General features: G+C 35.5%; 1 protein-coding gene across 1 annotated transcript in view; it reads left to right on the forward strand.

Annotated features, from left to right (window-relative positions):
* UNC13C (unc-13 homolog C (C. elegans)) overlaps positions 1–17,980 on the forward strand; it is a 136,504-nt gene that overhangs the window by 45,293 nt on the left and 73,231 nt on the right. Inside the window, exons 10-12 of the mRNA XM_009869223.1 lie at positions 8,069–8,238; positions 10,117–10,232; positions 11,215–11,378. Of these exons, the coding sequence (XP_009867525.1) occupies positions 8,069–8,238; positions 10,117–10,232; positions 11,215–11,378 (450 nt within the window). The remainder of the gene's footprint in view (positions 1–8,068; positions 8,239–10,116; positions 10,233–11,214; positions 11,379–17,980) is intronic.

The raw sequence follows: 17,980 nt of genomic DNA on the forward strand, positions 1-17,980 counted from the left end.
ATTCATAACAGTAATAAATTTGCAAGTCCTGAATGGAGTGAGCATAGAAGTTTATTGCAACTTTATCCTATTGCAATCATACAACTCGTAATTATGTCTTTTGTGGCATCTATTGGTGGTATCTATTTATTCCAAATTTTTAATAAATTTAAGTAACATTTTCCAGAATTTAACCTTATATACCAAATGTTGGCATTATAAATGCCAACTGAACATGGGGTAGTTTGTTGCCAGCATATCATGGAAGTTCAATCCTGACAGCAAAGTAGATGTTTAAGTCTGTAATAAGTTGTGTAAGGTTTGTATATGATTTCATGGCAGTTCTAGTTCTGAATAGTTAATTCAGAGAAAGCACACACTTGGAAACTTATCCTATACAGATCATATTTTCTTTTTTGAGTTTTATTACTCCAGTCAGAGTTGAAATGTCATACCTTGTTGATTGACTGTAACCAAAGGTAGAAGATTAAATACTTTATTGCGTTTTATTGTGTGTGTTGCATAATGTCAAAAGTTGAATGAGCAATTCAGCAAATTTGGTACGAAGTTTTAAATGTACTTCCTCAAAGATGTGAGCAGGGCTACCATAAAATTTCTGGAAACTTGAAAATATTACTTTTTTTTTTTCACCCAGTATTAAGTATTTCTATTATCTGCTGCTGTAGCAATAATATTAATTAAAAGAACCCTAAACCTTACTGTAGCATAAATTTCCTGAGTACCTGCTTTGAACTGAATTTTTATAGCACTTATATTTTCTAAAATGAAATTATCTCCCTGACATATTTAATGCATTGGATTTCACTTGAAAATATATGAGAATTTCTAAAGTGTATTAATAAACTATAAATGATTAACCACAAGATTAAATCTAAAGAAGATCAATATAACTATTTCATTGACTCAGGAAGTTTCCTTTAAGTTAGGCTCTACTAGTGATATTTGGTAGTCCTATTTAAAATCAAATATTAATCATTGTTATAACTCCTAAATGATAAATTGTAGAAATAAAATGTATCTCAAAATGTTACAATCATACATTTACTCATAATACCAAAACATTCATTTAAATCTCCCCATCTGTTCCAAAACAAGGACTTGGAAAAGCATTGGCTCCTGACTGTGCATTTATTTACTCGGTCACAGCAAACCAAATGTGAACAGTGTTCTGGTTTTCAGAATCGCCCATAGCCCTGTTAGGGTTATGTGGTAGGCAGAGTGAGTGTTTGTAGCAAAACATAATGTAACCCTCTGCTAAATGACCGTGGGACGTTGGCATGGATTTTAACATGGGAACTTATAAACTGTAGCTCCACATAAACATGAGGAAAAATCCTTTTCCCTGTGAGGGTGACAGAGCCCTGGCACAGGCTGCCCAGGGAGGTTGTGGAGTCTCCTTCTCTGGAGACATTCAAAACCCGCCTGGATGTGTTCTTGTGTGACCTACTCTGGGTGATCCTGCTCTGGCAGGGGGGTTGGATTAGATGATCTCTAGAGGTCTCTTCCAGCACCTAACATACTGTGATTCTGTGTGTAAAGTAGAGCTTATGCAGAGCTGTAGATGCACCTTGGTAAAAAAGCAAGACTGTCAGAGGAAGGGTACATATTTCCTTGAAACAAGTATTTTATTTTTTTGTACACAAGACAGAGAAGAAAGTAGGCCAGCAGATGCTCATCCAAGGGATGCAATATAAGTGGTAAGGGTCTTGGTCCTTTGTATTGGCATTATTAGAAAGGAGGTAACAGAGCAGGTTTTGTTTGTGTTTTTTTTTTCCAATAAAACATCAATGACTGGCAATGCCTGAGCAAAGGAAGTGTCTTGCAGCTCTCTGTCACCTTTCCTCTTCTGGTTGAGTGTGGCATGTGATATGAGAAAAGGGACTGCATTTTTATTTTTTAGTTGTAAGAAAGAAATATTTTAGCTGTGTAATTTTTAGCTTTGTGCAAACTTTTAGATCTATACACTCTAATAAAACTCTTTTCTGCTCTCACTCTTTTCTTGACTGTTATCAAATAGTCAAGAATCTACTTTTTCTGGCATTGTTGTTTAGCAAGGATGCATCTCCAAATTGCCTTGCAGACTTTGCAGGTATCATGCTTCCTCTGACCACTCATTAACACATCCGATACAATTGTATGATACAGAACTCTTTCATATAACTGGATGATTATTTTATGTTACTTAGTCTTTCTATTTTGGCTGTCACTAGGCCACCATATAGCTCTGATACATAGCTTGATTGGATGTTTGTTTCTCCTTTCAGTGCATGAAAACATTTGATCTAATTTATTTAAATTAAAGCAATGAGAAGGTTAATTTGAAGACTGTGATTACCACCTGGCCAATATAATGGTTATCACTAAACTCTTAGAGTTTTTCTGATTTCTGACATTCTTGATGATTTCCTGGTGATAAACTGAAAGCATCAATGCAGATAGAAAACGCGGTAGAGAGAAGATTTACAGTTACTCAGATAAACAAACAAACAAAAAATCAACCTGTTTGAACAAACTGCAATGTTGCTGAGAATTCTGACTGCTGTATATTTTAGCAGATAATACTGGGGAAAATCACCCTCTACAACAAACAGCATTGATGTAGATTAGATACCGTAGTGGTTGAAGTCTCTGTGTTGGTCAGAGAAGCTGACTCCGTTCCACTGCTTCATGTTTCAGATATTTAAGTCTAGATTTTCTGATGGAGTGAGAATTTCTGGCAGTTATCTCAGGCATCCAACCATGCGTTTTCATTCCTTAGAATTACCTTAAAGAGCAGCCCTCGCACAGTTTATATATACTGCAAAGAATAATCTGTGAATTAATTTAAAGCAATACTTACTATAAGCAGCCATGTATAGGAAATAAATACAAGAGGACCTTACCAAAGTTCTCTCCTACTGTTGTTTTATGTGTTCTTGATCAACTGAACTGACTTGCAGGAAATATAATCTTCACTGTAACTGATTGGTTAACTGTTTAAATATGTTCCAGTTTCCAGTGATATCTAAACACAGTCTTGTGAGAATCATTGAAATATCTTAAGGATTTTTTCATAAAAAATAGTATACAACAGATAATTGTATTACACAAAACCAGTCAAGTAATAGAAATCTGCAAGTTAGTTTACTGGGCTTTTCCCTTCTAAAATTTCTTCAATAAGCAACCACATCTCTGAGAGACATCTTACTAATTAAAATAACTGTATCTCAAAACCTGAACCCAAAACAAGAGAGCAACAACTGATTCAGATGATAATTCTTTTGTTCAACAATAACGTTTTTAAGTTTCACAGTACAGAACGTTTGGTCTGAATCTTTTTTTAAAACTGCTTAACTTTATACAACTCTCTCTTTTCATGACAGAGTAAACTAACCCAAGAAAAGGCATAATTAGTCTCATTCTACTTTATCAGAAAGCCTGTGACCACTCTGGTAAAGAATTGGGACTGTCTAGACTAGAGAAGAGACAGATAGTGGAGGTGAGGATGTCTTTATACACATCCTTTCTCCTGCGAAGAGGAAAGGAATAATCTGATTTCCATGCTTACTGCTATAGTAGAGCAAGAAGTAATAGGCACAAATTCCATTTAGAGAGACTTAAATCAGAAGTTTGCCAACAGTGGGGCTGTTGAAATACTAGAATAGATAGATTTTCTGAAAGAGTCGGGAACCATCTCTGAATCGTTCAGAACAGAATGGACAGAATTTTTGTAGCAATGCTATGGCTATAGCTCGTTCTGGCTTGCAGTAATTGCAATAATAATAAACAGGAGGGTAATAATAACAATAAATGGCTTCCCGAATTTCATTCTACTATTGTCTTCCATGACTGTTGTTTCTTTATACTTTTAAGGCAAAATCTCTGTTGTCACCTTCCATTCCTCATCTAGACCCTATGGTATCCAAGATCTAAATTAAATTGAGTAAAAATTTAGCAACCCAACTGCTGGGTTGTTTTATGTGCCCTATCTGCTATACAAAAGATATTTCTTATGCTTGTTTGTAAGGGCATTTGCAAACAAAAAAAAATCATTTGCTGTTTTTATTTTTTGATCTGTGCTACATTTTGAACTCGTTTTTCAAATACGTAATTCAGCTGGCAGTCTTCAGCTGAAGTAATGGGTTGAAAACAAAAGGAAAGATCTTCAGGTTTCTCTGTCAACAGGCAGATTTCTCTGGAGCTTTGGAAAATCATATTGGCTCTGGATTTGACATTTCTAGAAAGTTATGTCAGTGAATAGTATTTGGAAATCCTCATTGGAAAAGAAAAAATGTTTATAAAAGAAACTTATCTCACATTTTGCTTTTTGTTTTTTGTAACCACTGTTGATAATAAAAGTTCTTTCTAGTGCTTCAGGGGAAAAAGGCTAAATGTATTTTGAAAAAGAGAAATGGACATTCTACAAGTATTTTCCTTACTTCTCTCTTAGAGTGATTTAATCTGCCTCTAAATCAGTATCCCAGCTGTAAGATTTGAGTAAGAATAGTATAATGCTTCCGTTTCTTATTTGTTCTGTCACTGTTGAGGATAATTTTAAAAAATAATCTGGTCATTTTCTGTGGCATTGAAACGTTTCCTGCTAGAGTATAAGTTCTTCAAAGGTCTTCCTAGCACTAGCTGCCTACTCTTGAACTAGTTTGCTGCGTTCTTAGGGAATTCAAGACCAGATTTGTTCACCTTGTTATAACAGGATATTTTTTTCCCCACTTCGAAGCTGTCATTAGAAGTAGTCTATGTTTGAGTTTTAGACTACTCATTTGTGAAATAAGTGGTTAAAAGTGGATTTAGGAAAATATGGTGAGGTACAAAATATGCAAAACTGGAAGTGAGCAGGCGAAGGTGTTGTGAAGGCTTGTCAGACATAGCCTAATTTGCTGATTGCTTACATAATTTCACCAAAATAGTATGTTTTATGGGGAAAATTATTTTCTTTCATTTCCAGAAATAACACTTCTTTAGAATAGGGGAAAATAAAAACCTCTCTACGTAGACTAGCTATTCAGAGTATGCAGTTTTCTTAGTTGGCGGTAAGAGTTTTTACTGAAGACTACAAGGAAAGAATGCTGTTATGATGAATGTATTTCATTCTGATAGTGGGAAATTAGTCTGTGTACATTCTTTGCCAGCTTCTTCATTCACTTTCATTTACTTCTTTAGTGAAAGTAGATAGTATATCTTAGTTGCTATTTTAACACTGGGTGCAGATCTTGAGATGACGAGTACAATTAGGTCATGCCAGCACAACTAATACTGAATGTTCATTGGGCTACTGTAGTAAAAATAGTTTATTATTACATTTTTTACTACTCTAGACATTGGAATAATCAGGAATGCTGTGAGTGTTATTTCACGTCTGTGTGACATTCTGTAAATGCAGAAATAATGTAATGTCACCAGATTGTTGATAATTTATTAAAAATATCTCTTCCACCTAGCATCTCTGAATATACTGCAGCTTTTCTAGCTTTCAGAAGCATCAGTATCTTCATTTTCTGTGTGCTAAAGAACAATTCCCTTCTCACCTTCCTGTATTACACCTTAGTGAACACTTTTACTGAGCTTGTGAACTAGAGTGGCAAGAAGAGGAAAACTGAAAACCGCATATCTTGTATTTTCCTTGAATTCCCTGCTCTGATTTTCTTGGACAGATTTACAAGAAGTAGGAATTCCACCCAATGCTTTTTGCAAAGCCAAAGAACTTCTGCCCAGATGTTAGCAGTGACTAAAGCAGAATGTGCATCTCATTATATAGTGCTGTTTCTGACAGGCTGGGCAGGTAAGTAGAAACGTACAGAGACAGCTCCCTGCAGTGTCACTGCCACAGGACAGACCAGCAGAAATACCTGTTCATCCACCCTTCTGTTCTTTTATCACAAATCTATGCTAGTTTGGGTTTCTTGCACAGGAACATTAAAAACATATAGCAGAGCTAACTCAACGCTAGACACAAAGGTGAACGTGGGTAAACCCTTTGGTTTTGATAGGTCTCGCCAAATTTCGCTAACCTAAGATTAAAGAAGCATGAGATGTGGAAGAGACAAATGAGCATTATCAGGGAAAAGCACAGTCATCCTGACCTTCTGAATAAATATCCCATAATCAACTAAGTGTACATCAGAGGGAAATTAATCTTATCTCAGGAGAATAAAAACATGGTATTTGAACTGAAGTAGCATTTAATGACTTCTTAGATGCAACATGTCCCTGAGAAGCAAAACAGGAACAAGATTTCTACTGATAGCACGGATATGGTGATGTGAGTCACAGAAATGCCTTGCCAGTGATGAATCTCCCTACACCACTGTAGAATCCCATGTTCAATTTTTCTGTTGGGTGCACAGCTAAATGCTATTCAGGACCCTAGCAATGTTAAGCAATAATTCAGAGCTATATTTTAGGAAAATTAGATGGTTTCTGTGTTTAGCCTGGTTTCTTAAGGCAGAGACGTTTATTTGACCCATCTTCTTATATTTTATATATCCTTGCCAATAGTTTTTGAATGTTGTGGTCAGTCAGAGAAATTTCACAGGTTGCTAAATACTACATCCATCATGTCCTGTGAAAATAGGCGATCAGACAGATCCTAACAATGTCCTCAAGTATGAGCTCACCCTGTAATAGACACCAGGGAGTCCATATGAAGTAGTCATTTATGAAAATCCCAATTACGGGACAAGTTTCAGTGGGTGATCGTGGTTTGTTAAATGCCAGGAAAACCAATCATAAAACAAAAGGAAACTAGGCTTCATTAGTTTTGCTAATCATAGAACAATGTGTCTTTTAATTACTAGAGATATCTGCAATGTTTAAATTTGGAATACAGACAGGCAAGCATTTCTGTGATAGTGAATGATGGCACAGTGAGACAGAGTAAAAGCTGTGCATGCCATTTTTAGTGACTGATTGGCCCTGACAGTTATAACACCATTTAAAGCACTTTATACTTCCAAAGCCCATTACCACCACTAATTAATTCTTAGAATACCCCTGAGGGGTGCCAGTTGGGAGATAAGTTATAGTATTACTGGTTAATGCTGGAAACGCTGAGACAGATCACTGAGCAGCGATAGCGCTTGGAAAGAAAGGACTCATAATCTAGTTTCAAACAAGGACCTTGCTGTAGATGAAAATTTGCTGCTATACATTAAAGCTATATTTAAAAATGATCAAAGATTCATAATATTTAAAATGTTTTTGTAGTAATACTTAATGTGTATTAAAAATAACCCTGCAGTTAATATGGATGCGTAAGTATGACATGGCTTATAACTGATGCCAGTTTTGTACTAGCCATTGAATGTCATCACAAAGTTTTTAACTGCCACAGACTTCTGCAGTCAACATTAGGATATTCCAGTGAAGTCAGCACTGACTCAAAGTAAACAGTATTTATTGTGCCTTATAGGAGGAAGTAAATATATGCAGGATGGAGCGGGGAGTGAAAATTTTTATCCACAGGGAACCCTGAAGTTTGCAAGAGAAGTTAGCTTGCACTCCCGTACATCCAGTAGTTTCTCACATCCACTCAACTTTGAGGAGTTAGTAAGCCACTTAAATTTGCAAGAGATTTTTTAGTATGAGGCAGTCTGTCTCTATTCCTTCTCTTTACCAGGGAATGGAGGTTTTGAAGAAAAGTAGTGTGTCTTATAAAGAAAGCAGCTGCTTGTTTCCCTAGGTTTTTCTGTCTTATATTGCTGTGATGTTTGTGTGTACTTGTTGGGTTTTTTTCCAAAACTTTCTGCCAGGCACTGGAAATTAAGGTTTTTTTCTCACATTTTTTACACATTGTAAAATAATTAATAATTTTCATGAGTTCATGACATTCCTAAACACAATCCATATGTATATACAATTCAATTAAGTTAATCTCTTTTCCTTCATATATAGTAATTATAGTTTTGTCCTTGGCAACGTGGTATGGCCTTTTATTCCACTGAATGTTACAGGATGTATTCTGTCATGTTATGCAGTGAGGTAAGTGCACCCAAATTGAGGACAATTAAATAGACAGCAGTACAAACGTATGTAGCTTATACATCACTCATGTTCTTTGTTATTATGTTTACAGTGAATGTCATAACTCTACAGATAGAATAAAAGTGAGAGTGTGGGATGAAGATGATGACATCAAATCTAGAGTAAAACAACACTTCAAAAAGGAATCAGATGACTTCCTCGGGCAAACAATTATTGAAGTAAGAACACTCAGTGGAGAAATGGATGTGTGGTATAATTTAGGTATGATTCTTACTGACTTTTTGAAATAAATTTTAGAATAAATAAATAAATTCTAAAATAAATTTTAGAATCTCGGCGTTCGTAGATTTGGGAAGCTAAAATAATAACTTTGGTATTGATATACAAACTTACAGAATCTTAAATGTTACAGAATTATTTGAAATTGAAAGATAGTTCCTTGGTTTTGATCCAGAGTTATGAAAATTACAGAAAGAAGACTAATCATAACAATATAAAAGAAAAGCATTTTAGTGTAAAATTAAAAATACGTAAGAAAATGCAGCATTTCAGACTAGTTCATTCACAATAGCATTTTATAGGAAATACATCTAAAAAGATACATAGGTAAATGTAGCAAATATTTTACTTGTTGTCCACATTCATTTTATCACATATTTAAAAAAAAAAATCTATGTACCATTCTGGGCCTAATGACCTTTGTTTTTCACTGTGTTTACATCAGGGGCTTTTCATGAAACTCGCTTGAATTTCCTCTTCCCCACATGTTAAATGTGTTTACATGCAGTCATAAACAGAGACAGCCTGCTGAAGCACAGAATGCTCTCTGCCCTTAATGACTGCACTTATTTGTCTGGGCAGGTCTTAAGAAGTATCATTCTTTAAAGCAGAAATAAATCAATGAGAGTGTGTTTCAGAATATATTTCTTTTATCTAAATCTAAGCATACAACTGTTCTTTAATTCTAAAAAACTTTGATAATAAAAGGTGACAGTAACACTTCTGGATAGGTTGTGTTTTCTCCTCTGTGAAAACTTTGTGTAAACTATGTGACATAATTTTCTAAAGTTGGAGAGCATGTGTTTTCCTGATCAACAGTCCTTGTTTCCCTATTTAGTGTTTCATTTGTCCGTGGCATATGTAGATGTATCGGGGAATTATTTGATTTCTTACTGAAAATGAAAAGAATAAACTTGCTTTATTTCCTATTTAAAATGAGATTTTTTTAAAGATAATTGGGTCATTATGAATTCTGAATTCTATACCTTAAAAAAAGCAATGGCTTTAACTGATGTACATACTGATATACTTTACCATGAAATGGATTTTTAATACAAATCTTTCTGAACTGATTGGACTGGAAACAGTTTTAAAACAAAAATCTATGTGCTCTGCAAAAAGAATAATCTAGAAGGAAAACCTTTCAATCAACATCTAAAGAGGAATATTGGTAAATGGTTCATGACATTGACAGAACTGCAGTTTGTCACATCATAGAAAGAGGAGTGAAGTACTCAAAGTGATTGGATTTCCAGAATACCAATACTTATTAATTGTTCTTTTCATCACCACTGACATCACAGCACTTTCCGAAAGAATGATAAAAATTGTGGTATCTATTGATTTAGTTATGCTGCTTGAGTGGATTGGAAAAGTGAAAATTTGACTCAAAGAGCTTCAGTAAACTCCACAATGAGTAACAACATCTAAGTGGACTAGTACAAATAGTGTAAACAAACTTCTTTTTATCGTTTCTTCTGTAGCATTCAGCTACAGCTGAGTTTCTCTCAGACAAAGTAGTTTAGATTGTTTCTAAAGTCTTGACAACTAAAGAAAATTATCAATAAGGAAAATAATAATAGTAGTTAGTACAGATACCAGATAGAAAATGAAAATAATTTCTATTGAGATGAAAAAAGCATTAGACAAAGCACTGTGCAGACTGGCTTGAATTTATCAAATAAAATAAGAAAGATAAAGAAAAGATAAGAAAAAAATCTCAAATTCTCTTGTTCTCAACAGCAGCAATTTCTGGCTTTACAAAACATTCTTATTAAACTAGAATGATTTGTGAAAGCTTTTCACATGACATATATCTATTCTTGATAGTTACTAATATATTATTTTTCTGCTCTTCAGAAAAGCGAACAGACAAATCAGCTGTCTCTGGTGCCATTAGATTGAAAATCAATGTTGAAATAGAAGGAGAGGAGAAAGTTGCTCCCTACCATGTGCAGTACACCTGTCTACATGAGGTATGTTGGAGAAGTTAAAGGATACTATACAGAAGTTACTGTTCAGTTGTTGCATGAATAAGGAAAAAAGACTACAGAACATTAAAACACTGAACCAAATAACTGATCCACATTGAAGTTCTATTCTAAAACTAAAAGTGCTTTCTGAAAACTGATGACTTAAAGTTCAGCACTAGTATGTATCCACAAAGTCCTGTCGTTCACCATTTGTAAAACTGAATATTCAGGGCATTTGTGCTCATAGATTTTGACCTGATATTGCAATTGTTTCGGTGTGTGAATTAAATGGCAAAAACCTGTTGATTTAAGATAATCCACAAGACAGTTAGAGACTAAGTAGCAAAACTGAAATTATTTCTAAAGTTTGGAAATTTTTTTGGTCACTGCTACTAGAAATTAAAACCTGCTGCTCTGATTGTGGATACATGTGGAGTTTGGTAATCTGAGAAGCGTTCTATGACATCAGCATCTAATTAAATACAAGCTTTGATTCAAAGGTTGTTAAACCTAAACTTTACTGCACTCTGTTCACAGCTTGAGAGGCCTCTGTAATATTTCTCATAGGTTTCCCGTAACTTACAGATTTTAAATAATAAATTTGAGATTTATTGGTCACAGATCCAATTAAAATTGAAGCACTATGTAGTAAGCATTAGAACATCTTGATTTCATTCATTAGCAAAGGTTCTGCATGATTTTGTGTTGCAATCTCTCTCTGCCAGTTAACTGACATGATTTGATATCAAGTAGATAGATTGATGTGCTGAACAACAAGCCTGCAGTAAGAGAGTTCCATTACAAAAAACAAATTTAGAGACTTGGAATGATGACAAGTTAGTGACAGTCTTCAGAAAAATAAAAACAAAACCAAAAAAACCCCCCAAACCTGAAAATGCACATATTGAGGACTATTGCATAGGGTATACTTTCAGAAGGCCACTTAAAAGCTGAAAATCCCTTTTTGAAACATTCTTATATTTAGAATCTATTCCATTACTTGACGGAAGTTAAATCTAATGGTGTTGTAAAAATCCCGGAAGTGAGGGGTGATGAAGCCTGGAAGGTGTATTTTGATGACGCTGCACAAGAAATTGTAGATGAATTTGCTATGCGCTATGGAATTGAGTATATTTATCAAGCTATGACGTAAGTATTATCTTGTCTACTTTTCTACTCTACTGTCAAGAATGTGTTTGAGGGAAGCGATGAGTTCCAAGCTTCCATGCGTTCATTCTCCATTTCACTCCCATTCCTCATTTAAAATTCTTGTTATCATTTCTTGTCCATCTAATTCTCATTGAAATGCTTCTCATCTGCAATGGAATTAAGACGTATTGTATTTTGTAAACTGTTAGTGGTTTTACCACTAATGCATTTCTAAATCCTTATGATACTGATGTGTGACAAGGGTCAGAAAGACTTCCACTGTTCCAGACAGGATTGGGATGGTAGAACTTTGAAGTTTCTTTTCCTTCATCTCTTGATAAATGCCAGTACTCTTAAATTTTCTAGAGCAAGTTTGAAACTGATTTCAGAAAATCAAATGTAGCGAAAGTCAACATGGCAAAAATAGCAATATAATTGATATGTATTTAAAAAGCTTTTTCATTTAACAATGTTAGAAATGTACAGGTTATATTTTCATATAAAGAAAATGCTTTATTTTTATATCAGATATAACGTACAGATATTCATGAAAAGGAAATAAATTTAGCCTGAACATGTAACAAGGTGCTGAGAAAGTACTGCAAAACATTTTTCAGGAATCCTTACTCAAAAATTCTAACCAAGCCATTTTAAAGTTCAGTGGCTTACTTCGGCTTGTCCTTTTTTTTTTGTTTTTGCTTTCTTCTGTACCTTTTGACCAAATTTCCATGTTGTTGATGATAGCAATGCAGGCTGATGATGCAAATCAGGAATTTGAAGGCAGGTGTAATAAGAAAGTGAATTTGATATTGGTGGTTACAGATAATTTGCACAGGAAATAAAACCTAGGATTTCATTGCCCCCATGTCCATTTATATTTTAAAATCATAGACTCATAGAATGTTTTGTGATGGAAGAGACCTTTAAAAGTCACCTAGTCCAACCTCCTGCAGTGGACAGAGATAACTTTAACTAGATCAGGGTGCTTAGAGCCCTGTCCAACCTGACCTGAGTATTTCCAGGGATGAGTCTTCTATCACCTCTCTGGGCAAATTGTTCCAGTGTTTCACCACCCTCTTTGTAAAAAATTCCCTTCTTTATATCTAGTCTAAGTCTACCCTCTTAGTTTAAAACCATTAACCTTTGTGCTATTGCAATAAACTGCTAAAAAGATTGTCCCCATCTTTCTTATAGGCATCCTTTAAGTATTGAAAGGCTGCAATAATGTCTCCCCAGAGTCTTCTCCACACTGAACAATCCCAGCTCCCTCAGCCTTTGTTCCTAAGAGAGGTGTTCCAGCCCTCTGGTCGTTTTTGTGTCCCTCTTCATGTCTTTCTTGTGCTGAGGACTCCAGAGCTGGACATGGTACTGCAAGTGGGATCTCACCAGAGCATAGTTAATAATGAGTAATCCATATTTGAGGAGTGGGCCACAATAAACATACTGTTTAAGTTAGGAGTTAGATCAGTAATGACTCTGAGCTCAGATGGTACTTGGAGAGGAATATATATTCATATATGTTGTTTTGCTGATTCATCTGCAGGCGTGTCTCACAGAGCATTCAGACTTTGGCTAGAAGACTAGAGAAGGTACTACATCTGTCATGGAGAATTGTCTTTTGGTCTAATATCTGTTGTTTTTATGAGATCATTTTTTTTCTCATGAAACAACTTTAATGGCTGGGAGTTAATGTACAGCTTCTTGATTTGGAAAATAGAATTATCAGATTGCATTTGGCAATGATGTGCTCCTACAAAGAGAAAAACAATTTTCCACTGTACAACAGAGAGAGAATTTGAATGTAATCAGTTGGCCCATAGGACTATAGTGTGTTTTATTCTCATCAACCTAGTTGAGAGTACTCCTACTGCATGTCTCATGGTAACATTGTAAATTAAAATATTTGCATTTATAAGTGCAAAACTTACTATACTCTAATAGCCTGTGATCTAGACTCCAGAGAGCATTCACATGCTTCTTATACACGGTATCAGGCTCCAGTGAGTTTTAGGGTGTCTGAAAGTAGTTCTAAAAATTTATATTTTTTTGTAGTTTTAAAGTTGCCTATTTTATAAAATTTCAGTTGTACTTAGTGACAGGCAGTTTTGACCCTTTTAGGTATGGGTAGACAGCATATGCTGGATTAGGAGCATATGCCACTCTGCATTTCTGAACATAACATACATCTAATTAAGCCTCCCTAAAGTACCACTTCCCAGAACAATTTGGTATCCGGTTCTGCTAGGTAATGAACAACCCCACTTGCCTGTCATTTCAGGTCATTCTGGTGGATTTGTCATCTATGATTCTCCTAGTAAACCCTGATGATTTGTTTCTAGCTGTCAAATTAATATTTATTTATATTTATTCTTTTTAGAGCACAGAAATACTATTTCAAAAGGATAGCCTTGATTTTACAAATGCATTGCATATACTCATCAGCCACAGTTGTGGCAGCTCAGCAAAGATTAAGAATTTAGATCAGTTTATTGTTTCAATGCCTGTCTGCTTCACGGAGGTTCAGTCCAATAAATGACAAATTAAAAGTCCTGAACTATAAAACTCAAGTTCTTTTCCTCTCTCCTTCCTCACACCAGCAAAGAAATTCTGCATTTTCTGTGATTTGCAATGTCATGTGTGAGCCAGTTTTTGATTCAGATCAGAAGATTACTTGTGCACCACCAAAGACTTATTGGAACGTGCATATCAGTCCAAAAGGTATCATATAGGTGGTGAGTTATCTGCTTTAGTCATTGTCCCCAATGACAGCTTTTTCATTAAACTGGTAAAGAGAATGAATTCAAGTGTGATTGTGCCTGTAGTTGAAGACGGAGACATCCATATTTTTATGAGACTAAATACAGGCAGTTCTTCCCTAAAGGATACCCACTTAGGATTGTCTTACTCTCAAGATAGAGGTTCCAGTTCCAAAGCAGGGAGATCTGCTTTTAAGTTATCACATGTGGAATTCACATGAATAGAAAATCAACCACTGACCTGAAACCAAAATACAACAGAAAGCTTGTTTGTGTTGCAGTAACTGCAGCTTTTTTTAAATTCTTGACTGTTATAGATTCCATAATCCACTCTCTTATAATTTTTGTATTTCTCCACTCCTCATGGAGCTTATATTGGCAAAAGAAATTGAGAACAATTAAAGCCATACTTATATGGATCACAAGAGATTTTTATTTTTCTGATGGATAGCAGCCAAATAGACACTGTCAGCTACATGAATAATATGCGTCAACTCCCAGAAGTCAATGCACGTATATGTGAGAGAATAGGCAAGAGAATAGATATGACAGAAGACAGATTAACGAAAGCAGAACAACAGCTCAGTGATCCAGCTGGCCTTTATTTCCGTGGACTGCAGTGACGGATGGTGATTTATGCTGTAAATTCAGTGTTTTGAAGAAATCATAGTGGAAGTTTATTTACCTACATAATATTAAGCCACCTCTATACCACCAGGTAAAAATAATTTTCTTCATCTCATTCAACTTTCAACATAATTTATTTCTCTTTAGAAAGCAAAAAGCAAAGCAGGTATTGAAACAGTGTTTGACTAGACACTGAAATTAGACATTAGCATCTTGGATTTACTGTGTAGTGAAGTGCAGTAAGAGCTCTATTGAGATCTCTGCTTCTTGCTGGCAAGAGTCACTGCAGGTAAAACCTAATGCTTCTAAATCAGCAACATAGTTCTCATTCCAGCAGGTTAATGGGCATTAACTATGCCATCTTGTTCTCCTGCTAGTCTTCAATTTATGTGGCTGCATTGCAAAAAGCACACAAATCACCCATTAAAGTAATTTTCATTGACAGCATTTGTTTACTGAGTACAGCACATTAATCAGCCTTCTTTCTTTGCCGATTCATGCTAGTAGAAAGATTGGAAGAATCATGGGCACTGCATGTTGCTTAGGAAATTGCACAGTAAGAAATTTGAAGAAGACAGACCTGGTTTTAAACATGTGACTCCAGCTTACATAATGCATTACTCTAAAATATGTCATATTATGTGCCTAGTAGAAATTATTAACTCATGCTGTTGGCTGCTATTTTTAGAAACCTGCAAAAACAAGGAAGTAAGTTTGCTCTTTGAATTATTTATTTAGCAAACAGAAGGAAGACAGGGGCTTTGCAGATTTCTTACTGGGCTTATCAGTACACTATTGCATGTGATAAACTTAATAGGCTTAATTAAATTAATTTTAATTAAATGAAGGAAAGAAGCCAAAGTTTGCATGTCCTGTCACTTGATACAGATGCTTTATAGTCAGTTTCACTAACCAAATTTTAGCTGGAACAGTGCAGTAATATAGTATGGACGTAAATATATTACTTAATTTTTCCTCAGATTAGTACAATTTGGGTCTGTTTTCAAGATAAGAGCTCAGACCAGGCCTTGGGTAGCTCAATATGAAATTGGTAGAAGAACTTGCAAAAGGCACCTTGTTGAATTGAAATGTTGGCCCAAACTTTTTTTCCATGATCTGTCATGCTCCCTGCAGGCAATTGATAGAATCTCAATAGCTTCTCACATAGTGACTGCTGCTGACTGCCCCTCTTGTTTGCCTCCTTCCCTCAACACAGCGTGTGTTATAGGTATGACACTAAGGCCAGTGGGGTTATTAGTGCCTTCTTATCTCCAGCTGGAGGTTCCTCATGCACTGAGGATCTTTACGTCCACTAGAAGATTGTTGGAAATTAAAGGTCAATGCTAAAAGTATATGTTAATTGTTCTGGTTTCAATTTTTTAAAATGTACTTCTGATTATCTCTACATATATTTCTCAAAATGCATGTGATTGATAGATCAGGTGAAATTTCTCTTAACTACCATGATGGAAGTTTTAAGTATCAATTATATATCATCACATATATAGCAAGACTATGTGATATATAAACCCAGCTTTAAAATACTTTAAAGAGAGTCTAGTGCTAGAGAAAGCCTACAAAATGGGTCTCCTGGCTTAGCCTACAAAGGCTGTAAGTACAGAGGGAGCTCACATACAAAGACTGTAGCCCTAGAGTCTCTTTAATATAAGCCTGCCTCACTTGCCTCCCATCCCCCACTGGGTCCCTTCTTTTCCAGTCTCTTTACCGGGTCAGGAAAACTAGGAAATTCAGCAGTTACTCAGCTCATCAGCAGACATTTGGAGTGGTATTAAGGGCTTAATTCATCCCAGTATTGACTCCTGTTGACATCTTATGTCCTTAACACTTCAGAGACTTTGGGTGGTACTTTAAAGAAACGAAATATGAGTAAATTGTGGGATTTTCTGTAGGTTTTTGTACCTGCATAATTAATGACTTGCTTTTTCATGGGAATTATGACTTGAATTATGAGAAGATTTATCTTAAGTCAGATGCAAAAGAGTTAAAAAAATACAATTTTAGACGTTTTCCAGCCAATTTCTTTTCAGTTACAGGATTAGTTGGTATACATCTCTTGTGCCTTTTTTTCTGGAAGAAAAATAGAAAAATACTTCAACTTATGGATCACAGACATTGAGAGCACTCACTGACGATTAAAACACACTTTACATCTAGGATGAGTACCAAACTTTTGGTTTGGGTTTAGTAACTGTAATTGTAGTGATATGTGGATGCATTTAGCATCACATTTGCCTTACTTCAAGTAACTGACTCTCTTTTAAATCTTTTACCAGATTCTGTAGCCTGTTTCATTGACTAGGGCAGTTGAGGAGAGCAGTTTGACCAACAATTTTACAGCTTCCATTTCTGAAATCAAAGTATTGAATGGATATCGGGTACATTAATGAAGATTGATTCCTGAGCCTGAATACTTGGGGACTGTGGGAGTTTTCTTTTTTACCATATCTGTAACCTCACACAGATTTCTGAAGTAAATATTTAATTTAGATGTCTCATTTGCAAAGTAGATGAAATTGTTGGAGAGGGATTACTTTGGAGCGGTGTCAGGTACTCACAGGCCAGAGCATTTTTTTAGGACCATTTCTAAGTCTGTAGATAAGCATCTATAGTAAGAGCCTGTACACCGAGAGAGGAGTACTGGAAAAGCAGAAGCAAGAGAGACTTTCTATGCTGCCTTCTGCTGACTCACTCCATTTCCTCAATTTCCTCTTTAAAAACTATAGGCTAACAGAAGAATTAAGAGTTGTATGGCAGATGTGAAACTGTGGATTACCCCAAGGGGTTATGAAAAAGGCATCTGCAAATATACCAAAGCATGTGCAAACACACCAAGTCAGTGGTGTGGGAGATCCTAGAAAAGATACTGTTGTCTCTTCAGCAGAAACAAGTTTCTGCAGGCCTGGAACCTTGGAAAGCAGGAATACAATGAATAGAATCAGTCACAAGAGCATGAGGCCCTAGAGTGAAGGAATTTAGAGGACCATTGGATTGGTAAGAGTGTATCAGAAAGCATAACGTAGGTAGAGTGAGTTTGTGTGCAAGCTTGCAAGAAAGTATAAAGAGCTAATTTTTTATATCTTTAGGAAAAGGATTCCAAGTACAAGATGCAAATAATCTTTAATGATGTGGTTGGAAGATTATTGGGGCAGTGAACCCAGTTAAGGGCCTAAGTTCAGCAGAACCAATTAAGTTGTACAT

The sequence above is a fragment of the Apaloderma vittatum genome, unplaced genomic scaffold, assembly GCF_000703405.1.
Source record: "Apaloderma vittatum isolate BGI_N311 unplaced genomic scaffold, ASM70340v1 scaffold9145, whole genome shotgun sequence".
NCBI classification, from domain to species: Eukaryota; Metazoa; Chordata; class Aves; order Trogoniformes; family Trogonidae; genus Apaloderma; species Apaloderma vittatum.